The 27,078-nt window shown below is 42.9% G+C and overlaps 1 protein-coding gene across 7 annotated transcripts in view; it reads right to left on the reverse strand.

Annotated features, from left to right (window-relative positions):
* The window catches only part of CSGALNACT1 (chondroitin sulfate N-acetylgalactosaminyltransferase 1), a 48,663-nt gene that overhangs the window by 13,073 nt on the left and 8,512 nt on the right, over window positions 1-27,078 (reverse strand). For 2 of the 7 annotated variants that reach the window (XM_013104696.5, XM_038178563.2), the window contains exons 3-4: window positions 5,001-5,257; window positions 2,357-3,278 (exon numbers count right to left, since the gene is read on the reverse strand). In XM_013104696.5, coding sequence (XP_012960150.1) covers window positions 2,357-2,990 — 634 coding nt within the window. In that variant the 5' untranslated portion in view covers window positions 2,991-3,278; window positions 5,001-5,257. Of the gene's footprint in view, window positions 1-2,356; window positions 3,279-5,000; window positions 5,258-9,113; window positions 9,196-12,870; window positions 12,950-13,116; window positions 13,136-27,078 lie in introns of those variants that run through there. The other 5 variants (XM_072037134.1, XM_072037138.1, XM_072037137.1 and 2 more) reach the window with 5 other exon arrangements.

Below are 27,078 nucleotides of genomic sequence, written 5' to 3' on the forward strand. Positions count from 1 at the left end.
CTAACTTGTTACACAGGGGTTGTCTCCAAAGCAAGTTTTGAGTCCAACTGATACGTGAAATGCAGAATTGGAACCCCTCTCTCTTCTCCGCATGATATACAACGCAATGGATTTGTTTTGTGCTTTGATCTGCAGTTTTTGCTGTTCTTGGAGAATGGAGGATGAGGGAAAGACTGCCAAGAGGTGACAAACTTCCAAAGCAACTCTGCAGGGAAATCTTCTGCCAAATCAGCTCTTTGTGTCCAGATTGAATGCGTGGATCCCTACGTTTGCAAACAAATCAGTCTGCACAGCTGAGTAAGAATGAGGATTTGTTACCTTTCATTTACAGAGGCACCTGCCTTGCAGGGGAGGACACAAGGAAGGTTTCTTGAACTCACACCGAGTTGCAGGCGAGGTTCCCTCCTTCTGAATTCGCTCATTACTGAATGTGAAAGTCAACGAGGCAATTAGTGAACCACAAAGCCAGCACTGCAGAGCTGCAGCGCACATCCTTTCCACATGCCTGCCTGCACACCAGTTTCTGCCTTGTTCCTCAAGGACAGCACTGGTAAGCAGGCAAAGCCCCTGGGTTGCATGTGCATAAAGGCAGGCTCTAAGAGAAAGGTAACTTCAGGGGAATATTGAGCAATGTACAGCAAGAAATGTCTCCTCCTTTCTCCTCAGCTTCTCCCTGTGAAGCAACTGGTGCCAAGCACTCATACGTGCTTGTTCAGATCCTCAGAGTATGACGACAGCTCCTATAATAAACAGTGGCAATATTTTGAAATGATAAACTGAGCAGGCAGCAGGAAGCAGACTGGAAGCAAGTAGCCCCGTGCTGCACTCAGCTACTAGGAGACAGGAGAACTTCCCAGTTCTCCGCCCATGCCCTTGTCCCATCTCTGAGCAAGAAGAATTTGGCTGGCATGGAAGAAATTCTGGGACCAGAAGAGAGCCAGGACCTGCCTCAGCAGAGCCTCCATCTGACCAACTCGTTCCCAGGCTGTGGGAGGCACCTGCCCACCTGCAGGTGTGACCTGGCACGGCCTCAGGAATCTGCTCCTATGCACACCACGGTCACCAAAAACACGCAGAGCAGCCGGGAACACCTGGCCACTGCACAACAGCACGAGTTCGGTCATCACGTGGAGGATGCATCTTGCTCTGTTCATTAAAGCTAGGTGAAGAGAACAATCCACAGCAGAATCGGCAGTCATTTGGGATACGCGCAGGGGCTTGTGTTCAGCACAAAGCAGCCATTCCGTAAAAGGTGGGTGTCTTACCTACAAGCCCTCCGAGTCTGCAGCAAGATCATCTCGGGATCAGGAAGACAAGTTTCTCCTCCTCTGTTAAACTCAGCTAGATCAAATCTCTCACAGACAACATTACTGAACAACAAACAGGGAACGTAACAGTTCCCGTGAAGTGAAACTAGGACGGCCATATTACAAGACAAGATGTAAGCTTTCTTAGTCGCTAAGAAACAGTCGTGAGCCCTTGGAAACAAGATCTGTGATATCTTGTCCTATATGTTTCTGCTGCACACATCCCTGTCCTGTTAACTCAGAGCTCAGACTTCACAACTCCCGGAATACATCTGGTGCCTCTGGCTAGGAGAAAGCACCTGGCTGGAAACAAGTAGGCATTTCAGACAGAGGGACAGGAGGCAGGATGTAAAAACTGGTTGTTTTTAGAGGTGGCACTTTAAAAATCCACACTGACTGCCTCGGTATCGTATGTACGAGTGTCTCTTTAACTCCTTGCAGAACTGAAAGGCTTCTGAGCCACGTGCAGGACTCCCCCCTCTCAGTTACTTCACCGCTGAATGGGTAAGCCACGTGTCACCTCAAGTACGAATCCAAGGGCTCAGTTTAGAATCCACCCCCGGTATGGGAGATTCCTTGTAAAGGTTCAGGTTTCCGTAGCCTTTTGAGGCTACAGGTGATATCAGCTGAGTTCCCGAGCTCCTCAGCTGCTGCCCTCAAAACCTGTCTCACCATGACCCCATTGCCTCGGGTGGAATTGTGAAGGTGGACTGAGGGCAACACCGGAGTTTGGGTTTGAACTGGAAGTGCCAACCTTAACACTGGTGACAGAGGCGGGATTACAGCCCGCGATTTATTCCTTGCTTTGTCAGCTCTGAAGTGACCATGACTAGAGAACCCAAAGCACAAGGTGGTGGTCACTACGAGAGACTGACAGGCTCTGTTGTCCCCAATTCCAGCTCCCTAGAAAAGCTGGTGCTCTGCAGCTGTGCCCAAGGCAGCCTCGCTGGCTTACAGCACTAACACCGTCCCAGACACGTGTGCTGCCACACCACACCCCCTCAGCAGCACCACGCATGTGGCCTCCAACCCTCTGTCTGTGCACAAACCTTCAATGAAGTCCGAGGCTGTGTACACGCGGTGCTTTGCGTTGCTGTCTCCCTCCGGATTGTTCAGACTCCCAACAGCTAACTCGATCACCTCCACCAGCTCATCTCGCTTGTCCTTCCTCACGGGCTTCTCTTCTGGGTGGCGCGTCAGCCCCGTCTCCAGCTGGTACACCTTCTGCAGGGTAAAGCTCTCAAAGGGCACAGCCGCGTACTCTGTGGACAGCTTAACGCCGCTGTGCACCTCTGCTCTGTCTATCTGGGAACGGAGGAAAGCCAGCAGGTTAGCCTGGGCCTTCCCTGGGTTACCAGGGTCAAGCCGAACATCCAAGGGGTCTGGGAACTGGTCCTGCACGTTCTTAAGCTGCTCGCTCCTGCCCTGGAGCTCAGCCTTCAGCTGGGCAATTTGTTTCTTCAAGCTGACGATGTAGTTGCGGTGTTGCTCTTCTCGCTCCTGCAGAATAGCTTCGTAACCCTCCTTGGCAGTCGGGCTGTGCACCCTGGGCAAGGCAAGCTGCTCGTTGTCACCCCTGGGCGTGCAAGCCAACATGTAAACGATAGACACCGAGCAACAGGCCACCACCAGCAGGCCTACGAGTCGGGGGAGAAATATAATAAACCCTCGTCGGAGCATCATTTCTCAAAAAGCAGAGTCTAAGCCAAGAGGTGCAACAGTTCTTCCATCCATGCAGCGCCACAGAGGCCCCTGGATTTGGAGTACTCTTCCACAGATGCATGTATGGACAGGAACTGGCTTGTCAGCTCTCTTAAAATGGGTGCTCTGCCCGCATTTTGGGCTCTCTCTGGTGTTTACCTAGCAGGACCAGAAGACAAGCTGCAGAGCAGGCAGGACACCTCCTGATCCTCATGGTAACACCTGCACTGCTGCAATGTGCTCTGCTGGTGTCTGATGGAGCCTGAGGACCTGGAAGACAAATGACAAGGACAGGCATTCAGACATGTTAGAATTTGGTCAGTCAGTCTGCACTGTCAAGAGCATCCTAAGGATTTACTGTCATTTCTCAACTGCTCTGGTGGATCTCAGAGCTATGAGGTGCTCGTGCTAACATCCAGGAGGTGCTGAGACCCTTGTGCAGACAATCCTGCATGCACGCGCTTCATTTTAACAACATGACCAGGCCTCAGAGTCTGTCATGCTTTAGGAATACCAGGAAGTCATCATCTGTTACTTCCCAGTCAGGTGCTAAGGCCTCTCAGCTCATCTGAGCAATGCTGGCCCTCCAAGCTCTCAGCTCCTGGAGCGCACACATTTTGGAGGCAGGGTGTCCCACAGATATACAACATGCTTCAGGTTCCAGGCATGTTCTTCCAAAGCACCAGGTGGCAAATGTGGTCCTGTTCAAATACACGAAGCTTGATCTGGAGCAGCAATTCCAGTTTCTAGAACTAGCTCCTAGTAGAGTCTACAAATTGCAAACCAGGTATTTTGTTTGGTGTGTGTGAGTGCAAGGTTTTTAACAGGCGACAATACAGAAAGAAAGGATCCTATCAAGGCCAATTGCTGAAATTCTGCTTCAGTCTGACATATCCTCCCAGGTGCTCCTATAAACACAAGGAACTAGATGCAGGGTTTTTCAGAAGCACTCAGATCAAGTCTTACTCAAAATCAGGGGAAGCTTTGTTTCTATCCAGCTGGCTGTCATCATTGCAGACTATATCATCATTTTAAGGCCCTCTTTGGTTTCTCATAACATTTAAAAAGGTCTTGCAACAACGCCTGGTACTACTCTGTTTTCCATATATGCTCTCTGCCCAGGAGTAAAGACAAAAGAGGAAGTTTAGGGAAAATCAGCTTAGGCATTGTTAAAAATAAGGAAAGCCAAAACTCTGAACATAATCTTTTTTATTATTATTATTTTTTAATGTGACTTCCTTGAGTACAGTTAAAAACAGGAAAGAAAAATTAGACGACTTAACATCAATATTGATCTAGACATAAGCTACATTAAAACAATTATGCTGACAACACTACCAGTGGGATTTTCAAAATCCCTCAGTTTTGGCACAAGTCCGGACCTATGAAAGGAACTTCTTCATTTATTTGTCTGACAGTAGACTTAGAGCAGAGCTGAGTAACATCCTAGATTACACTGTGAGACTGTATAGTTAGACTCGAACACAATCAAATTAAGCCCTCCCCAGTCTCCTCTTGGATGCTTGCATGCCATTATGACAGGTTTTTGCAACAGAGATCTGTAGCCTCATTAGTCAGACATCCTTTCTGGCAGACCCCTAGGTAAAAACAGTTTATCTAACAATGCACGTGCTTTTCAGAGTTATTTCTAGTGTCGAGTCAAAGACTTCTGTAGGACTTTTTATCAACTTCAGTGTCTTGCTGGCCTATTACTCTGTATGCAGCAATTATCCAGTGATACTCCTGATCTTTTAGCTATTATCAATATTTTAGCAGTCTGAAGATTTACTTAAAAAAATAGAGGAGGAATGGAGGGGACTAGAGCAAGCTACAAATATACTAGCACTATTTTTCTCAAAATAATGCTGGATGGCTATTTAGTCTTTACAGGATTCTCCAGAAAACATCAGTGTTTTCAAAGGAAGATTTGCTGATGTTGAAGAAAATATTCAAGCAGCAGGAAAAAGGACAGGACGAGGTTGGCATCCTTACCTTTTTGCAGTGATCTTCTGTTTGGAACATCTTGGTCTGCTACAGCTGCTTCTCAGCTTGCCACAATCATCTCTTGTTTATCTCCCTTCTTATGTCCTTCCCAGAAAACGCGCGTACTATAAAAAGCACTGTCAACCTCACAACACCTCTTCATTGCTTTCACATTTGCCAGCTGCCTACATCTTCAGTCTGCCTCCTGCGCAGTGAAAGGCTGTAGTGGAGACGCTTCCTATGGATGCGCTATAAAAGTTGGCCTCCTGCAACGTAAAGGAGCTTGTCAGAGCACGGAAATTAAGCTGGGCAGTACTAACTCTACAACAGATCTGGCTAGAGGACTGCAAGAAGGTAGTGTGCAGTGAGACAGGGTCAGGAAGTGGTGAGATGCAGTACATAAAGCACTGCTGTGCTTGTATGCTTCAGTTCACACAATTAGTCCATTGACTGAATTGGCAGAAGCTGAACATCACTGAAAGGATTAGTTGTGCTAACATGGCCTAAACTGAAATTACATCCCAATGGCTTAGATAAACACACAATTTCATTTCTATAAGCAGCATCGGATTCAGGTTTTGGGTGAAGAGCTCTTCAAACATTGACCTTAAAATATATGTGCACGTATAGCTGTATTTGCTCAAACATACTGGGTCTCTCTTTAGGGGACTCTTTTTCCTGACTAGTTTTCTGGTTTGTAATCTTACCCATCACTGAAGCATCTTAAACACATTGTGGGACAATAAATTAACTGAGCTACTCTGTCCTTTGAAGCAGCATTGTCATAACAAGAAATTCACGCCATGGGTATTTCTACCTCCTCCAGGGGGATTTTGCCCCCACAACTGGAGGCGTCCTAACAACAAGCACTCATTTCTTGCCCTCTATTGCGAGAGCTGTCTTATTAAGTTGGACTGGTGGCTTTGGAGATGCTGCTTTACAGACTGCGATTGATACTTCAATATAGAGATGCTACTGTACTGTGCTATCTGAGAGACGTGCTTGTGAAAGCAGCCCCCATCCGCGCCAGTGCCAAAAAAAGCAGCCGAAGTCAACACTGAAGGTGGTCACGGCTGCGGCATCTCAGCTGCGCAGACAGTACCAGCAAGCCAGGGATGGGAAAACTCCTCCTAACAACCATCCTCTTGATTTCGCCAGACCTACAGTCTCACACCAACTGAGCGAGCCTGAGATGAAGTGGAGACAAAATGAAATCACAGTTTTTTTTCCAGGAGCTGACAAAAACACCTCTGTATTTGACAGCAGTCAGCTGCATTGAGTAGTATTAGTCTGTTTGCAAAGAGGAGCTTTAACAAACACACAGGGGTTAGTCTGATAGCCAAGGAAAAGAACATTAATTCTAAAAAAGGCTCTGTTTGCCAAAACAGCTTCAACCTCAGCTCAACCTGCTAGCCCAGCCAGAGGTCAGCCTGGCTCACAGAGGTGCTTTTCATGTGTGTCAGGGAGCCTGGTCCCAAAAACGACCTGAACGAAGCAGCAGGTTCTGTCCCCGCTGCAAGCACCACGAAAACTGGTCTGTACAGCGGCGGGTGTGGCACCCGGCCACAGGGAGTGGCAAAAATTAGGAAAATTGGTCTGAAATTTTGGATGGCACGTACCCACTACTGTTACTCACCAGCATCTGGATTTTTAATGGACTATGGAGGTACAGGAAATTTATCTCTGCTCATAAAAAACAGCATGTTTCAAGCCTGAATTTTTGGCACTCAAAAGACCAAAGCATGAATTCATGCAGAAGAGAGACTCAAAAAAATATAAACATTTTATCTTTACATAGGCTTCTCCCCTCTGAGCTCTGCACTCTCCTTACTCTTCATGTTGAGGACAGAAACAGATGGCAGAAGAACAGTCATATCTGCAGACAACAGTCTCTCAGCATGTATGGCATGGACAACGCCAAATAACTCCATGTTTTTACGTACCTTCTGCCACAGCTTTCCATCACAGGTTTAACTGAGACTAGCAATTGCCATTTTAGAAAACAAAACTTCTGGATTTTTTTTTTTTTTTTTTAAAGAGATGGTGAATGGCAGAAGCTGCAATTAGTTTCCATGTAGGTGTTTGAAAGGTCCTCGCTGAACAGCAGCACGCGTCACGGTGAGATTTCACTAGAATCATACTAACCACCAAAATGAGCCGCAGGGAGAAGGAAACAGATGTTTCACCCAGACTAAATGCCTTACGAAAAATTACTGCAGCCACTTGGCATTTGCCTTGAGCTTTCTAATTACAAGGACTGCGCATAGCACTGCAGACAAATTAATCTGCTTTAAATGTTAGAAACAAGATTGCGCCTATGCCACCATCCCAAGCAGGCAGAAACTCAATCCACTCATCACCAGGGAACGTGTCACAGGGCTTAAAATCTACTCTCACCAGTGTCTAAGATGCATGTGGAGGGAATGCGAGAAGAAATGATTGTCATTAACAAATCATGATTTCTCACTACTGCTCAGTCCATGGCATCCGATCTTTGTTGTTTGCCCAGGGACGACTTATACAAAATGCTGCATAAAGGGAAGAGCCAGTCTGTTAAACTGACTGGATACACCTTTGTAGTCTTTATTTATTGTCACCTGTTAAAAACTGTACCACTGCCCGCCCCGCCATGAGCTGACGCTCACAAATACCAAACAAACCACTAAAAATCCTAATACCTGGTTTCCAAGTGTTGTGTACACTTGAAAGAGGAATAAAACATTGCTAAGAAATTGCATCCAGAATCAAAATGCTGACTAAAATTGTTAAAAGCTAAATGTTACCAGAAGACAGTAGCTAACTTAAAGGTAAAAACCTTTATTTCTTAATCTGATTCCAGAGCTAATTATAGAAAATCTTACATTCATTGCCACCTGTAATCTCTGAGAGAAAAGCGTCTAACTACACCCACAGGAAGACAATTGCACTGTTCCCCTCTATAATTAACAATTACAATCCAATCATCTCGCAAATCAGGTGCCACAACTCTTAGAAACAATCTTAAACAAACCAAGAAACCCTCAAAACGATGACTGGCAATGGAAACGCTATGCTCTGCTCTTGTGAAGGAAACGAGTAGTAGCTGGGTTTACCTTCAAGATACACCTATATGCTCCTCACTCTAAAAGTTAAAAAAAATAAAACAAAACAGAACAACAACAAAAACAAAACAAAACAAACAAACAAACAAAAAATCAATCAAACAAACAAACAAAAAACACAACACAGGAATTATAACTTCTACATGCATTAGTACTGCAGCCCCTCAGGCTGCTATTTTGATCATTTCCCTCTTACCAAGGTAAAGCAGTAACTTTACCTAACCACACTGACAGCCAAGCCTCTCCAGCTGAGTTTGGAGGTCCACTGGTATTTGGTGCATTAGATCATCCACCTGCATGCAGTCTCCGTGTTTGTGCAGGGGATTCTTTCCCCAAAACAGTCCAGGACAGAAATCCAGAGGCACTATGAAAGTATTCTGCTCTTATAAGCAGTAAGCATGGTATAGTTTCAGTATGAAATATGTTTTTTTTCAGTAATCTTTAATTCTAACACAAAATCTCAGGAGTATTGGGGCCCGTCTGTCCTGACTGTTTATTCCTGTGTGTGGATGCATTGATGTGGATGTAGACACAGGAGTGAAAGTACCCTTGCTTTCCACTCTTCCTTGTAAAGAAATTAATTTTAAAGTAAAAGCAAAAAACAATACAAAACAAACAAAAAACCCAACACACAATATAAGTGTTAAACCTCAATTTCTATCTACATCCCAAAAGAACCAATGTCTAAAATTATCTCCACAAACCAACACCACTTACTACAAAAGAGAAGGGTTTTCCTTTCAGTAACTGCATCAACACTCCTCCAGCAGTGTTACCTGTTGAAGACCCGGCTGTTTTCCACAGAAACAATTGCAGGAGTCTGCATTAGGGAAGTTATTTTTGCGTGAGACACTCAGATTTTCACCACAGCACACCACACACCCTTCCACAGTACACCACCTCCCTCTGTTAAACGCAGTAGCTTGTAGTGACAGAAGCCTGCACGTTCTCAGTACCACTGTTAGTTGGCTGTGCTATGGGACACCTCCAGCAGAACTGTGAGAACGAGTCAGAAACCCACATTTTCTTCAGAAATCCCCCAGTTTTGCCCAGTTTGTATCACAAGGCTCTCCAGGCATGCGTAACATTTCACTCGTGTTTATCTGCAACAGAGCAAAACAGGCAAAATGCTCTGCTCAGTGCTAGAAAACATAGCAGTCTGCTTCCTCTTACAAAGTGACCACAAATGCCAAAAAATCCTTTGGAACCCGATGTGTTTGCAAAACTTATCTGGAACTTTCCATCGCTCTGTTTAAACCCCAGCGGGCGATGTGACAGACGCATCATCCCCTGTCAAGCCCCAAAGAGAAGCTGCAGAGAACAGCTGACAAGCATGCACTGCTGCTCCAGAGATGCGGTGACTCACACAGAGTCCTTCCTTGCTGCACAGAAAGAAAAAGGCTTTTCTCCAAGTAACCATTTCTCCCTAGCATGCTCTGACCTGCAGAGGTTAAGGAAGTCAGGAGCTCCAAAAGTGTTTTCAATTTGCTTAAAATGGAGATGGCAAATATGCGTTTGAGCTGGCCTGAAGATATGCTTGTTCTTTGGAGAGTAAATTAAACTCTTACCATTGCCAGCCCTAAAAATTAATTGCTGGGCTGGACAGCTGAGATGTGCAGCTTTGCTGGAAGACTGGCATCTGCTGACCATGACCTTCAATTTCATTTCATTTCAGTAAGTGCTGTCTCAGTTTTGTAGGTGTGTCGAAGAGCAGTTGGCCCCAAAGACAGCAGGCTGCAACAGCCCTGTGCTACACTGCAGGCAGCTGCATGCTGCCCGAGAACAGAGCCTTTCTGCAGGAAACTAGCTCACAGAAGGACAACCTGCTGCCAGAGAACAGCTAAAGTTTACTGCACTAAATTTACTTCATTTGAAGATCTAATTTAATAACTGCTTTGCATTTAGAGGGTTTCCAGAAAGACTAAACTCAGTTTAAGCATAACACTAAGATATGACAGCTTCTGAGTTGGCTTAGAGTCAGCACAAGATGCACAGAAAAAAACCAAAACACACACACACACACAAAACACACTTTTAATATGTTGCCATTAAAACAAGCAATAGACTAGATTTTGCTTATCCATTTAAGTCTGGACATGAAAAATGCTGTTCCTTCACATGTAATGTTTACACTCATGCGCTCGGTGATTGACACTGATGAAATCTGGAGCCCCGTGCATGTGCACAGACCTGCGATGTGCATCACAAACCAGTGAAGGATTTAGCATGCTTCTAATTAAGCATGAGCTTTTTCTCCATTGATAAAAATACATGAACTTGTGTTAGTTACTCTCACGGCTTTGGCTGGGATGGGGTTTATTTTCTTCACAGAGGCTTGTATGATGCTGTGTTTTGGATTTTTGATGAAAATAGTGGTGATAACACACTGATGTTTTTAACCGTTGCAGTTACCAAGGACTTTTCTACTACTCAGGCTGCCTTGCCAGTGAGGAGGCTGTGGGTGTACCCGAAGCTGGGAGGGGACACAACTCATGAATTTTTGCTTTTACCTTTCTGATTTCTCCCACCTGGGGAGAGCGAGCAAGAGGCTGTGTGGTACCAAGGTGCCTGCCAGGGTTAAGCCACACCAGTGAGTAAGCTGTGTTCACAAACAGGAGAGTTAGCTAGAGTAGATAGACCGAGGTGCAGAATGAGAAGCAGCGTGTGTGTTTTGTAATTTTATCTTTAGTCAGGGCTGTATAAGCACACCCACATTCATCTGCCACCAGACTAGCCGTGCAGCTGGAGCTGCCAAGCGCAATGAAAGTCCACCGCTCTGAGGGGAGCTGTTATGTGATAAAGTACAGTAACAATGACTTCGATCCCTATCTTATAGAAGTCCTTGAAAGATAGCAAGGCTGTTTTATGGGGCCTGAACAATCCAGTCTGGCCTGGAGATCCTCTCCTGCCCTCCCTGTCAGAAACCACCTGTGGAGAAGATAGTACCATGCTAAATGGTGGACTTGAACTTCATTAGCTCCAGCAGAGATGGCAACGGAGGAGGTGTCCTCTGTTCTGAGCGTGGTACAGGAGGACAGAAGAGAGCCATCTGTGTCCCACAAGCCTACTGCTGTATTTCCATGGGCCTGCAGAGCCCTGTTCTTCAAATGAGGTTTCCTAGGCAGGCTGTATCAAAGTCAGTAAGTCAGTATTTTATTCAGATAAAATACTGAAAAGTAAGGGGTGCAAGAGAAGAAATGTCTTGGGATGTTACCTAGGCTGAACAAAACCCCTCAAGACAAGAACTAATACTGCTCTTCAGCTATGGTTTCCACTCCAAAGGAAGCCAGGAAATAACTGCAGCCAGCTTTGGTGTTGAGACTGATTAGCAAAGCTCTACGCACACCTCTAAAACACGCAGCATTAACAGCTATCAAAATTCCTGTACCAGCCCCCAGGCTCTGCTTTTCTCTATCAGTCTGGTCAGCACTGACCTGCAGGAAGGGACCAGTCCCCTGAGTCAGCCCCCCGTTTCCTTCCTCCTCCAGGTTAGCACTGGCTATAAAATCAACACATGCTACAGAGTCCTACTTAGCTCACCACTGCTGTTCTGATACGTGGTTTCAGTCAAACACCTAGCATTTCCTTGACATATCAGAAAAGAGGCCCCTGCTAATTCTTTGAAAAGCCTGAGCTTTCTTATCTTACTCAATTGAAAATTTCATGATCAATTAATTTCATGAGAATAAGGACATGTATCCATGTATGATACTCTATTTTGAAATAAAATACTTCAATAGGTTTAGATGGCCTACTTTGTTTTAACTTAACAAATTGGTGCTTCAACTTTCCACTTCATGCCACATTTTGGGGGTCTCTTTGAAAATGCCATAACTCCCATACGCCCACAAAACCAAAGTTTTGGTAAAATGGCTGTAAGAAGAAATACATTTTTAATTTTCTGGAAAAAAAAAATCATCACATTTCTATATCCTTCAGTTAAGCAATCCAAGCCACATTTTCAAGTGATAATGGGCACCTGTTCACAGTTACTTCGGTTTCCAAGATTTCAGCTCTGATCCTCAAATCATATTGAAAATGGGATCTAAGTTTTCAGGTTCTTTAACAGCTACCCCAATTCAGACAAGTAGCCTAATCTACTGATTTACAGCCATAAAGACAATGCAAGTTCTCATTAGTGATCACGAAATTGTAGTTTCCTCAATGAATTCTTCTGGAATCTGGGATTTAAACTGTAGTTTATTAGGAATGTTTTAACTGCAATTATTCCACAGCTGTCACTAGCTCTTGAAAACCAGCTCTTCAGCTAGAAATGTGTTAAATTTTAAGAGTTCACCCAAGAGGCATCCTCTTTCTTTAACCCAGAGCTGATTGATGACAAAAGTGAAGCCAGTTTTCCTTGCCAGCAAAAGCCAGATTTTTTTTTCTTTTTCCTTTTGTTACATAGAAGTACACCCTGTAGTCAGGTCAGCATTTCCTGAAAGGTTCCAAAGAGCATCTCTCTTAAAACAACAGCTTCAGGCTTCCATCAGAAGCAAAGCACATTTCATGAAAACTTATGGAATAATACCCACAATGTGAACTTACTGTATAACATTTTTTTTTTCTCATTTTACCACAGTGGTATCTCGCTTGGTTTGATTTAACAAGTCGTGTCTCAAAGTTGATGCAAACCCAACTTTTTCTCTTTTTTTTTTTTAAGAAAAAAAAAAAAAAAAGGATTACATTTTTAAAGCAAATCTTTCCCTGAAATAAAATGCATTTATAAAGGTTTTCAGAAAACAGAATAGAAACAAAACATACTTATCTTAACCTACCAGAGTATTTGAAGAGATTTTCTTATTTGATGAAGCTTCTTGCTACTGAGTCTTTGTTTCTGTTCATATGGAAACCTGCCTGCAAATGATAGCATTATTTTTTATTTTAACAAAGATTGGCTAGAATGTGTGCTGGCACAGCTACACAAGCTAATGAAATAAGAAAGAAAAACACTGCTATGCCATTACAGATTTCTCCTTTCCCCTCCTTTTAAAAACACGTTTCTGTAGAATATAAAATCTTACCATTTTCAAAGAGGACCCACAGTTTAACTCAGAGAAAGATATTCCCACCTCCAAGCCAGTGTCCTCTAGTCTGCCAGTTTTCTAACCCATGAAAAAGGAAACGTGTTTGTTTTCTGTAGTCTCTTAGAAGCGTACATTCTGTCCCATTTGCTTCTGCAAGGGGCTTTCTGTAACCGTGCAACAGATTCACAGGTAGTGAATCACAGGTCTACAGGCTTCAAGTCCTTATTCTGATAACTGATTATTCCTATTAATTTTCTTGTTAAAAAGCACTCAGCTGAAGAGTAAATGTGAATAAATTTTCGACAATCTCACACTTCAGGGATGGAAATCCTTTCACCCTAGTTAAACACCTGAAGGATTTCAAACCTAGACCCGTATCTCTTGTATTGTTACACCTCCAGCAGCTCCTTTCTGAGCATTGTTCTACATGTATTAGGATGGAATTAGTTTGACAAGAGCTATTAGGAAGATCCATTGGGAAGTGAAATAGCAACAAAATGTCTCACTACAACGATTTCAATGGTCCCTAAAAAAATGTTTCTTCTATTGATGGGAAAGCATCTCCTTTTCCTAGCTGCAGTCGATTTAACAGGCAGAGTTTTCCAATATTGGGATTTTAAGAACAAATGACAAGAGAGTTTAACACTTTCTTGCCTGTCAGAGAAAGGAAAGTAGGTGGACAGCAGGTGGCAAGTGCTGGGGGGAAGGTGTTAGGTGGAAAACACCACTTGAAAGATCCTATAGGTAAGAATAAAATCAGAGCAAATGGTGTCAGCATGTGGACATGGAGCACATAAAACAAGCCACTCATACCTAGTTTAGAATAAAACTATAATAGAAAAAAATCTTAAGCTCTCAGTGAGAACATGCACAGGGGATCGTGGTCATTTTGCTCCTGTGTTATGCACCCTTAAAAACCAACCCAACTTGAATTTGCATTGACAGCTTGACAAAAAAGCTTCACTTATGCTGAAGAAGCTGAGGGAATTCCCTGTGCTTTTGAAGAAAAACCTAGGTAAGAGCAGATCAGCCATCCATTCATGTAATGGTCTATATTGCCTCTCCCAGAGAACATCAAGTGCTCTGGAAGGCAAAAGAAAATCTTTCATAGAAGGGAAATAATTTTAACCTTTGTAATTTTGATGACCGAATGATTCCCTAAGAGTAAGCTTTTACTTTATAACAGACATGCACAAGAAACAATTCTCCTATTAGGGAAACACTGCATTACTTCATTGCTTCTCTGGACTTTTGACCCTGTTTTAATTCTTGTTCTAATCCTTACCATCATCCAACACTTCAAAGTTGGTATTCTCCTGTCTCCTCCCTCGTTAGGGCAGCCACACACTTCCACAAGTTGTGTAAGTGCTACATGGTAAAGGTCTTTAATAAGACAACCGTTTCTACCAGCTACTCCTCTTGATCAGTACTTCTTCATGCCTATGGGTGGCTGGGGCAAACGCTCCCCTGGTCACCCGCTCAATTCAATTTCACTGCAGAGCTCTGTGTAAGCTGCGTCACACTAAGCCAACAAACCTAGTTTATATAATTACAGGGTATTCATGACTGCAGAAGACCACAGCTTCAACAGAGGGAACGGGCCAGGAAGTGGGAAGCCTCCTGAGAATTTGGAAACACGAACTCGCCAGTAGCGTCCTACTGCTTATTCGTTTTTCTCCTGACTCCATTTGCTCATCCTGGATGTCTCCCACAGCCTGTGCAGTGCGACTGTACGGTACATCTGCAGGAAGACCAACACGCCCAAGCTGCACTCAGTTCACACTGCTTTTGGGCTCTGAAGTAACAGCAGGCAAGTTCAACCCAGGGCTTGCATCTAGGAATACAAGAGCTGTCCTCATGGAACAACCAGGATGCAACATGGAGCAGTGGCACTAACGTGACATGTTGCAGCCAATAGATGTAGTACAATGAATGTCCAGAAAATTGCCCATTTGCACTGAAATATGAGTAAAATCATCAAGAAAAGGCAAAGAATAGAGAAAAACAGATGTTCTCGACCCCTCCTTTGGTTTTATACACCTGTTTCTGCTTTATCTCAGATATTCTACTGCAAAATGTATAATTGATGCTAAATATAAGAAATGCAAGAACCACCAGGCACCAGTTTGAGCTAACAAGCTGCTCGCTAGCTGAAGAGTCGTGCATATATCCATTATTGCAGGTCTAAAAATAGCTATCCTTTGAGAAGTTGTTAGAACAGCAAAGTGTGGCATATGGAATATAAAATAATCTGTGGATAACAGAAAAAACGGTGCGAATCTATTGCAAACAGATGGTTAAATAAAGCCATCTCGCCCCAACTTTGGGTAGCAAATATTGCCATCATTACCAGCGATGGCAGAGCCAGCTGCTCCACGTGGGCTCTGGGCACATTCCCCCAGAAAAGCCGGCTCACAGGCAGCGGGGTCTGCGCCAGGTGAAAGCTCCACAGATTCCTGGCACTCTTTGAGCACTCCTTTCTACACATTTTGCATTTCTGCATCATAAACGTCTCCAGAACAAAGATCTTCTTACTGTTCTGCACTTCACACCGTGGAAAGCAGGTCCAGTTGGGTCCCCTATTGAAACAGCAGGGCATCAAACACCAGTTATTGGCCCATTCTCTGAAAGAAATCCACAGACCCTTTCAAAAACCCTTACAAAGCAGGCCTGGCTCATATTGGAACTATATTTTAATGCTGGCAATCAGCCCAGAAACCTTAGCTATGCTACAAACTATGACACCATCCCAGAAAAAAAAAAAAAAAGAAAGAAAGAAAAAGAGAGAAATAAAGTGACAAATACCTTAAAATTAGGACTCCTCCAGAATCTCATCAGACACCTAGTCTTTACAATTAGGAGCCTAAAACAAAATTCTGTGCACATAATGCAGCTAAACAGGAAGGTTCCTCAGCTGTTGGCAGATCTGAAATTTCACATGAATCTGTCATGAATCTGCCTGGCAAAGAGAAGGAATTTGAGTAGCAGATGAGAGGCAAATACCTTGGTTAGGGTCTCTCAGCATCATTCTGCATTTTCTTCTCTGAAGAAGCTCACACCCTCAGCAACACTATTTTGATGTGTGCACCTTTTCTGGGTGGAAGTTCAACCCACCACTCTCCTTGATTTCCAGGAGATGCCTCATGAAATTTACTTTTGTATAGTGTTATATATGAGTGGGAAGTTGAGGTTTAAGGAGTAGAGATACAGACAAAAAACCAACCAACCAAACAAAAAAACAACCAGGATGCACTTATAGGATAGGCCCTACCATGTCCATTAGCACAGGGAAAAGAGGATTCACAAAGAGGAGCAGCTGAAAACCTCCCTCAGCTGCTGAACTGCACATGAAGATCCCTCTAGATATAAAAAGAGACTCCCTTATGCCCAGCCAGAGGGAGGCATAAGTCAAGGGAACTTACCAGGATGGGTAGAAAGACTTGCTTTTAGGCAGCCTCCCTTTCCAGAGTAATTTAAGCTATGAGGCATTCCTGAGAACACACTCCACTCATGCGATGGAGCATTTCTTAGAAGCACACTTCATTATCTGCAAAGATGCAGACAAAGTTCTACCACTATCATGCTCGTAAGTACTGGCAAAACACAGCTCTATCTCAGCCCAAATCCACGCTTTGGAAGCATGCCACAGAAGGCAGGTTATATTCATTAGAGAGGTCTGTTCTAAGGCTTAATCTATTTCAGTCTGCAAGTCAAGGAAAAATCACAAAATTACCAGAAAATGCTTCCACCATGCCCGTGGAAGACAACCCAGCTTTTTCAGCTAAAAACTTTCAACACCAAAAGCACATAATCTTGAAGACCCTGGCTTCCCTGTTTTCTGGGAATATAAACACCTGGTCAGCCTCAACTGGAAACACTGCATCCATCACTAGGAAAACTGAGAAGTCTTTCTAAAGCCTGTGACAGGGCAGGACCTGCACAGCAGTGATGTTATTAGATGATGTCTCTCACACAACCAAAGCCATTGCTCAGGCAGGCTACCTGAAAGAAAGGAGAAGGTGTACCATGAAAATGGAACTAGAATTTCAATTTCATTAAAGAGAGAGATGAAAATATGGGGGCAGAGGCAACCTCCCAAAAGAATATTGCTGTGATGGTCACTGGAAATGTTTTCCTTCGGAAAAGGAAAGTTCCCCAAGGAGTGCCAAGGTAATGACATGATGCTAGAAGAAGAACATTTGTAACACCCAGTACAAGTTCTACTGTAACAAAAAACCCATCATGACACAGCTTCCTTTGCAACAGGTAAAACAAACACGGGGAACAAAGCACCTCTCCCCCCTGTGCAAAACATAAGCAATGTTGAGAATACGGACACTACAGCTTACAAACACCTCAGATAAAATGAGGAAGTCACACAGATGAAATCAGTAACTACAGATAAATTAAGTGAGAAAATTTGCAAATGATAATTTCTTACTGAAAATAAGTCAGCTGTTGCAGTGGAAAGTAAACCTTTTCACACCTCTGATCTTATGCCTCACAAGTATGTTTCATAGCCTCAGCAGATACAACAAAAATTATTTTCAGAGCCTTGAGTCTGGATACTTTTAGTTACCCTTTCCTACTTTTTTTTTTTTTTTTTTCCCTGTAAAAATGCACTCTCTATAAGCTTTCCCATTTATTCTGGAATGCCATCAATCTCAACAGGCTTTGGAACAGCTAGGATTAGTCTTATTTCCAAAATTCCTTGGAAGAAAACAATAGAGAGCATTTATGTATGATCTAAATGGAAAAACTAAATTATTGTTACGTGCCATAATGATTTTTTGTGGTCACTTTTATATCATTTTCAAGAAGATTGTTAAGATTTTTTTCCAAGATGTAGCACAGTATTAACTACTGAATCACAATCTGTTTTTTTTTTTTTTTTGTTTGTTTTTTTTTCTGGCACTGATGCTTTGTTAAGTATTGTGTCAGTCCAAAATATCAGTACGCTAGTAGTAAAGGCTATGAACACTGCAAGCAGACCGTCTGACAAGATGCCACAGCCAGGAGCCACTACTTCGAACAGCCCCTACACTAACTTCATTGAAAATTACAATAAACATGGTAATTTTCCTCCACAATTCACCTATTCAATCTTTACGTCAAATCCCTCTGCTTAGCTCAACAGATACGTTGTGAAAGTACATCTGAAAGCAGTTTCAAAGAACACAAACTTGGCTTTGTGTCTTTGCATTACGTGCACACACTCACTAAAGAACACGAAAACTTTAAAATTCATTACCAAACATACGCCATTTAAGCTCAGCCATCAAATTACGAACTTTGTATATACAAGGGAGGAGATGTATTGCCTGCCAAGATGACATTTATACTTGAAATAAACAAGCAGCACAGCCTAGATTTCCTAATGCAGCGGGCTGTTTACAGGCTCTGATTTTCAGGTGCTGAGCACTCAGACCACATGCATACAAACAAGCCACATGCTTGTGAATACACAGACCACACATTCAAACCCCCAGAACTTCATTCTAGAAACTGGAAGGGACTGGGTTAAATCAGAGCTTGTGCTGTCCTCAAGCCCCGGTACACCTGAGCTTGGGACATACTTTATCCTTATATTTTGCTGGAGGGATGGACAAACATGTACAGGAGGAAGACATGAGGAGGGCACAAGGAGAGACAAGGGCATTTGCAAAAACCTCTTAGAATCATCTAGTCCCAAACTTGCTAAAATAACCCTGCGTCATGAAGAAATCAGCTGTGAGCACGCTACCAGCTACAAAGAGCCACAAAACCACAGCATGGCTTGAAGCGGTTCTGCTGAAGGGAAGGAACTGCAGCAGCTGGTTTGGATTCTGAAATATGTTTGAATAAAAAACAACCAACCAAACAAACACGTGTTCAAGACCTACAAATCTGCAGAGAGCATCAAGACAGCCTCAGAGCAGAAACAAGGCCCAAAGTGGGAGCCTTGCTCAAGTGATTCTCCCGTTTTCCCTGTACAGTCTCCACAAGCAAGGGACCCTCGGCGTTGACCCTTCCTATGGCATTGGGTTTGGAGGCCATTTCTACCGAGTTTATTTATCTCAGCCAGCCCCTGTGGGCCTCAATCCAGCTACAACAAGTTTTCTGGGCACTTGTGACTGTTATGAAATGGAGTGACTCAGCCAGGCTACACCAGAGAGGGAACATCTTTTATTTGCTCACAGAAACTTATTAAGCCATGGGAGAAAACAAAACAAAACAAAACAACAGGTGTCAGAAAAGATGCATCCCTACATACCTTCACTTAAAAACTTTTTGTTCTGGCCTCTGTCCTGCTCTCTGTCTCCTCACACACTTCTGATCATTCTGCCTTCCTCCCAGACCCACAGATCTGTGCTCCAGAGACTCTTCCCCATCTGTCAGGGGTGCAGGTGAATCAAAGTATCACTCTTTATTTACCACCAGCTTTTTCCTCATGTCCCCATTGCCATGGTAAGCAGCAACACAGCATGAAAAATAAGGTCAAACCACGGCCTACATATCCCACTAGCCATCTGGAAGAATCATTTTTTGAGAAATCTTCTGGCTTGGATTTACCTTTCCGCTGTGAGCAAAAGCCAAGTCCAACTCAGCAGTCCAGACTCCTAACTGAGCTCCTGGGATACCCAGGGACAAAAACCCATCCCCAAAACACTGAATCCAAAACTCCTCTCTCTATACAATGAGAAGTTCCCTGTAGGTTATCAGTGTTACCTGCTTGATCTGTGCCAACTTCATTCTGCTTCTCTCCACAGTGTGGCAACCCAGGTCCCAGACACATACCTGCACTGCTTTGCTGAGCACCCCCAACATCTCTTCATGGGAATCGGTGACTATTTTCCATGTTTCAGAAACTTTACAATCTATCCTGCACAAATTACAGTGTTATATATTTATGAAGACAAAGCAGATTTCCTACCCATTTTGCTATACCACTGAAAATCATGTTTGTATGTCTTGGATTACTCATAGATAATGCAATTAGCATCGAAGTACAGCTATGTAAACTCTTAATCAAACATTGAAACAGAGGAAAAAGTTGATGTAAATGAACCCTGGAAAGAGGCAAAAAGCACTTCAGTACCATGCTGAAGTGCTGCAGGAAAGATGAAAATTACTGTGGTAAGTACAGCATGATTTAGGCCAACCTAAGAGGGAGGCTCTCAGCTTTGTGAAAACCTGGGCTGATGCAGATGTTCAGCGTGAGAGCTTGTGTCCTGGAAACAGTTATGAAGGCACACTGTGGAGCACCAAAAAGGCAGAAATGATGCCAGCATACAGCAGCTCTCTGTCCTGTATCAGCAGGAGTCAAGCTTCAATCACCTGAACCCACCAGAAAATGAGACTTCAGTATAAGTCAGCACTTCTGAGCATTGAACAGGACTATTTGAGAGATGAGAACAGAAAGTACAGGACTGACAATGGTGTTTACAGGAATATCCCAGCATGAGAATGGTGTTACTTTGATGTATCTTTATTTTCAAACCATACTAAGTGTCCAGCAGTGACAAAATTTCTATTAGGAAACCCACACAAGCACGCTGCTGAATTTACAGTCACCTGCCACAGCCTGCCTCTGTAGCAGTCCACGTGCTCCAGGAATCCACAGCCTACAGGTTGCAAACTGCTCCTCTAGATGAAGCCAAAACACAGAGAGAAACTGATGATGGGAGAAGAAAGAGCCTTTTATTTCCACACCTTTATGTCCAGAGCAAAAATGAGAGGATTCAGGATATGCAAGAGTCTGTATGCAGTCCAGAGTGTCACAGCTAAAAACTGGAAGTTTTATTCAAGATTATGCAGGGTTATTAGAGGGGAGAGCAATCAGTGGATTGACAGTGACTCAATTTATTGGGAACTCTCAAAAGATACTCATTCTCTAGGATCTATCCATCCAGCTGTAAAGCACTGGTATCTCCTTAAAGTGGTAATAGAAACCAGGCTGGTACAGTGATATCTGCTGAAACAGTGCTGCAGAAAACAGGCTCGTGAAGAGAGATCGAGCCTGTTCACTTCATTTCACTAAGCTCAGCTTAGATACTCCTATCAGCAATAACCCCAAACCTCCTGGAGCTGTGCAAAACATCCTGAAGGCAAAACACAAAACAGCTGAATAGGGGTGCAGGAAAAGAGTATGGCTAAGTGAGGAGGAGCAACACAGTACCACCCCAAGTCTTGTCATCCCACCCTGTAGTTGTACAGACGTTTATATCAAGTTTACTATTAATTAAGCAAGTTGAAAACCACAGCAGAAAGGCAAGAGTAAAGTAAAAAGCAGTGAGAAAGGCTGTAACGTACTGTCACTGACAGAAGCAGCAGCAGGGATCCTTTGGAACAAGGCCGTTCCCAAACTTGTTCACAATGCTTTTGTTCAGCTGAAGTTTTCCCTGCCTTCTTTCTTGTGCATGTAGAAGCAGCAAGAACACACACCTGCACCCAGAAAGTCACAACCCAGCTCAGCACCCTAGGCTTAGGTGAACTATGTACTGGGCAGGACGGAAGCTTTTCACTTCTGTGTTATCTCCTGTGTCACCTAAGCAACGTCTGAAATAACTTTGCTGTTTTGGAACTTCTGTGTTACATGAAACCAAAAGCAGCTTCATGTCAGTTTTAGTCTGGGAGACTGGCTAAGGGACAATTCTAACTGCAGCCTACAAGGATTCAAATGCAGATTCACCTTAGTTTTGACTTAGATATTATATCAGAGACATCAGCTGTTTTTCCCCCTGCGAATCACAACAAATATTACACTAGAGTCCCTATCACTTGGAAATAAGCCCTCCCTTGAAAGAAGCCTTACAAGTAAACGCAAAAGGATGTTCTGAAGAAAGAGCAAATGCTCTCTCACTGCACTGAGGTGACTAAAGTGGAGCATGTCAGAGTCTTTCCAACACAATACTGTAATTTCTGGGTTACCACGTGCAGGTTTCAGCCTCTTTCCCAGCACAAAAGGGTCTATAAATTGGTCTGGAAGACAGCTCTGATAAATTGGTAGATGACAGGCATGTACACAACTATGTCACTGGAATGAACACCAGCCTACACAAGCAAGGTCTCCTTCCTAGAGGCAACAGGATCCTGTGCAAGTCATTTTCACTGTCTGTTTCTTCATATTTCCAACTGTAGCAAAGACGACAATGACATGTTGAAATAATACAGTGAAAGAAATCACAAGTACATTTGTACTTCAGATGAAACCACACTCTGTGGCTTCCTCTCTTTGCAGAGTGTCATGAAAAGCCAGCCAGCTGACTTAAACTAGACACTGAACTTGAGGACATTTGGAACTTGACAATCTAAATGCAACCCTAGCAGTGTATGAGTTAGTATTATTATTAATATGCTGAATACTACCTCTCCACAACCTCAGTGTGAAATACTGGAATCCTCCAGAGGATAGGTTATTTGCCCTCTCCACTGACTACATTGTCAATAGACATTAATTTAAGAAGCCTGTTTACCCCAGGTACAAAGTGTGGGGGGTGCTGAAAGGAAGGAAACTGTCAGGGACCGAAGCTTTCCTGTAACAGAAGAGACTCACCTATTATCTCTCTGGTTCTCTGGAGAAGAGCACATTAGTCAACCAAGACGAAGTTTATAGTGGATGCAAAGGAGTCCCTGAAGACTCTTTCCTCACCTCTAATTCCCTCCCTTGCTGTTTTAAGAAAGCTGAAATCTTTCACAGCTTATACCGGTGGGAATGTACTGTTATCAACCTTCTATAAGAATGTTTTTTTATTTTTTTTTTAAATTTAGGATGAAACTCTCTAGGGAAACTACAGAAATAGACTGTACCTTCTCTATGAGTACCAGCACCTCTGTAAAGCAAATACCATAGTGATCAATAATCTCAGCTAGAGAGCAGGACCCCAGAGCTTTGAAATTCATTCTCTTATGATATAAATACAGTGCTGTGTCTGTATTTATCTATATATGTATATAACCCATCCGCTTTCCTGAATCTCCTCTCACAGACCACTTTTGATTCATGCATATTAGGAAAAAAAAACACATCAAGACAGTACTATTTGCTGCACTACAAGTTGCAGAAGCACAGAATGGCATGAAATGCCTAAGCCTTTTTAATAAAGATGTTAATTGCTACAGATTACCTGGCACACAGTTTAGCTCTCTGAAAAAAAAAAAAAATCATGCATGTGCTCCCTGATTAAAGTACTCCTGGAGCGGAAAAGACATTGGACAACCTGCCTGTTTCACCTGGCTGCGTAGTAATGGAACTCAATGAATATGGAAATAATTGGCAATCCTAGACAAATATATAGGAGGAATGGCCCAAATAATGGGTATGGTGGACCTGCCTGCAAGTAAAGTCAAATTGTTACATCAAACAAGTGAAAAATCCTTTGCATTGGTGATAGGGATTAAAAAAACAAATAGAGATGACTTTAATAAAAGGCCTGAGGGTTTGAACACTGATGCAGAAGTCTTTTCAAAAGCTCTTGAAGTCTGTCATCCTAGGAAAGAGGTGAAACAGGATCGCTAAATCCTTATTCCTAACTTCAATTTAGATCACATCCAGAACCAAGGCAGGAAAAGTTTAAACCATATTTGGACAAGTCCAAAGGCACACGCACACACTGTTCTAAACTCTTTTGGCCACATCTGAAAATTAAGGGTCCTTATTATACCAACAGGTTCTGAGATGTGCTCTCAAAACACACGTTTTCATGCACTTTACAGCTGTAACAAACTAATTTCTTGGTAAAGCTAGTTCCTGAGCATTTTAGAGTCAAGGATTATTTTCCCTTCTCTAATGCTATGAATTTTTCCTTTCATTCCTTCAACATTACATAAGTGCTTTTCATTTCCTGAACAAATCTTAGAGAAAGCTGGAATATTTGTGGGATAGCTTATTAATTCCTTCATAAATATAAATATTTGGCTCATTTAAGAAGTATAAAACATCAGGATCCCACCACCATGCTTTATCTCATGAATTCACCTTGTACTGTCCTGTAAACTGAAAGATAAGTGACATTTAGGCTTTTTTCTGTCCCTTGACTCTAATCCCTACAGTAGTTTCTAAGGTAGGAAACACCACTTCCATAATGAATGCAACTTAAAATATTTCTATTTCGATGAATTTCAGTTTACTGGGATAAATCAATATTCTGATTTGTTACATATCCACCTTAGATTTATTTTGTTAATTTAATAGCAATCTGATGAGAGAAAACAAGTGTTGGCAACCTGTTCCACAATACACACTATTGTATATCTTACCAATAGCTTTCTATAAAGTTTCCGAAGTTAATTCAAAATCTCTTCCCTGAACACAAGAGGCTTCACTTTCCCATAAAAAAAAAAAAGTTTCCTGTAAAAAGTGTGTTTCAAAACTGTTACTTCTATTTCCAGACTACTCTAACTGAAAAGGAGTGGTTTTCTTAGGTACCGGCTCCACATTAAAAGTGCACACAGGAAAGACTGTTTGATGTGCCAGGGTAAAGCTTCTCCTTTTCAAATCCATGCTACTCAAAGTTTCCCACTGTGCAGGACGTCAGCACCTATGTGTTCACTGTAAATGTCAATGAAAACACGGATTGTAGGAAACATAAAGGCAAAGATCCCAAATAGAGACAGACATACTCTGAGAGAAGAAGGATGGCATTGTCTGAACAGTGTGAGTTGTAACCTTACAGCCCTATCGGGGTTGGGTGTCTGGTTTAATAAAGGTAAAAACAGAAATGCACACAGTGCATCCTTCGTAACTGGAAGCGCCTTTGTTCCAATACCGAGTGATTAACGCTGATCTCTGGCACATGCAACGCTACCTAATTATGCTCTGATCACCATGGCCAGCACTTCAATAGCTATCTTCAACAGAAATTCATAGAGAAGAAGACCTAAAAGAATTCTTAAAGTATGTAAGGACTGAAATCACAGGACTAATGACTCTGCTTCACTACCCCCTTAAAAGTAGTCAAAGTACCTTTGTAGCAGAAATGGCAGTGTAGGAGATACAGCATCTTACCTTTCACCATCTGAATCCCAGAAAAAGCTACAAGGGAAACAGAAACTGGTGACCATCTTAATAACACATGAAAGCCACTGAAACCACTTGTTTTAGTGTATGTGCTTGGGAGCTCACAAAACAGAAACTATAAGAGAATTTCCTCAAAACCTGAGCAACATTACATACAAATTATTAATACTGGTATCTGGCTGCAGGCTTTGAAAATCTGGATCCAGTTTCTCACCCTGGAGAGGAAGAGAACAGAATTATTTAGTTTAAGAACTGTCAACTATTTATAGCCTTAGCTTTAAAAAAAGTTTCTCCGAAATAGCAAGCCAGAAGCCTAGTGCTGCCTCAATCCTCTCCAGGAGAACGGTTCCCAAGGGTCTTTGCACGCTGTTCCAAGGTTGGAAGAGTGCAAATTGTTCCACATCGTCTTGCCAGTAATTTTCAGGATCACAGTTAGTCACACAATGGAGAAGAAAAATGAAAAGAAAACCCCCAGTGTTTCAATAGTTTCTATCAGTCTTCTGCTAGTCTTTCTGAACAGGAGGGTGATGCCCATGTCCAAGTGGCTGGTGTTTGTCTCCCTGTTTTCAAGTCAACACAAGATGAAGACTATGGCTACCCATGTGTGCATGGAGGGTAGCTCACTTCATCACAGGACAGACTTGGAAACGAAAGCTATCATTTGTCTATCTACTTGCTGCTGAAGGTGAAAACTTACCGCAAATTTTGTTCCTACTGTTTTCCCCTGCCCAAACTTCTTTGCTAGACTGTGCCTAGTCTTGCTCACAGACACCATTTGCAACAAGGAGCTTATTGGGATGCTTGAGTTACTTCATGCAATCCAGCTACTATTACACTCCACCTCTGCAAACCTTTTCTCTTGAGCTGGGAGCGAGCCACAAATTAAGCTGGCTAAATGGCTAGACAGCTTTAGTGGGGCAGCAGAATTGCACCTTATTGGAATTTAGGGCAAACCCAAGTGTTAAATGCTACTTGTACATCACATATAATGCTAGTGCAGTCTTACGAACACTTCTCTCGCCAGTTTTCGTGGTGCTCAACATGGAACAGTTAGTGTGTTACCATCCTGCCTGAAATAATATAAATAATATAAACCTGTTGATGATGAACCTGAAAACAGAACCCAAAACTGCCCCAAAACTGAGAAGGTAAACCATTGCTTTCAGAATAAAGAATGCAGGAGGGTAAAGCAGTCATTTTGTGACATGTGCCAGGAGTTGGACTTGATGATCCATATGGTTCCCTTCCAGCTCAGGATGTTCTATGATTCTGTGATTTTACAGAGCTGAAAATTGCAAGTCCATAGGTTCTAGTAAAGGAAAGAAGCAATATGGTCTGGGTTGTCTCTGACAGTCTATGGAGGTGATGTAAATAACCCACAATCCTCTTTTTCTGCCCACGTAATTAAATGTAGTTAGAAGTGGTTGCACTGCTGACCCTTCAAAAGTAGAGACTCAAAATTAGTACTTTTGAAAAAAAAAAAAAAAAAAAACCACAAAATGAACCTGCAAAGTCTCTGATGCCTCACCATTGACTTCTCTGATGCCTGCCAGCCACAAGAAACTTATAAGCGGGCATCCACACAAAGAATATCACAATCAAGAATTCCAAGCACACAGCCTGGAAGACCAGGATGCCTTGTCTCTGTTTTTCAACAAAGGTGTGAAACAAAAGGAGAGGCCTGCTGTACCTCTCAGTGGTTTCTACCTATAGCCATAGCCTAAATGAGAAGTTAATGAACTGAAACGAGTGGAAACCTGCTACCATGGCCCTAACTTTTGGTGCCTTGTTGCAGCTGAGGTAGAACACAAGGAGTAAAGTGCTTTCAGCTTGATCAACGGGCTCACAGCATTTCTCGAAGCAGATGCCATTGAGCTGCTCCAGCTCCCTGGAGGCTGTGGGAGACATTCAGCGCGTGGTATTTTTATCCAAGCCTTTATTCTTGAGCCTAAATGCAATCG

This window comes from Anas platyrhynchos, chromosome 4 (genome assembly GCF_047663525.1).
Source record: "Anas platyrhynchos isolate ZD024472 breed Pekin duck chromosome 4, IASCAAS_PekinDuck_T2T, whole genome shotgun sequence".
NCBI classification, from domain to species: Eukaryota; Metazoa; Chordata; class Aves; order Anseriformes; family Anatidae; genus Anas; species Anas platyrhynchos.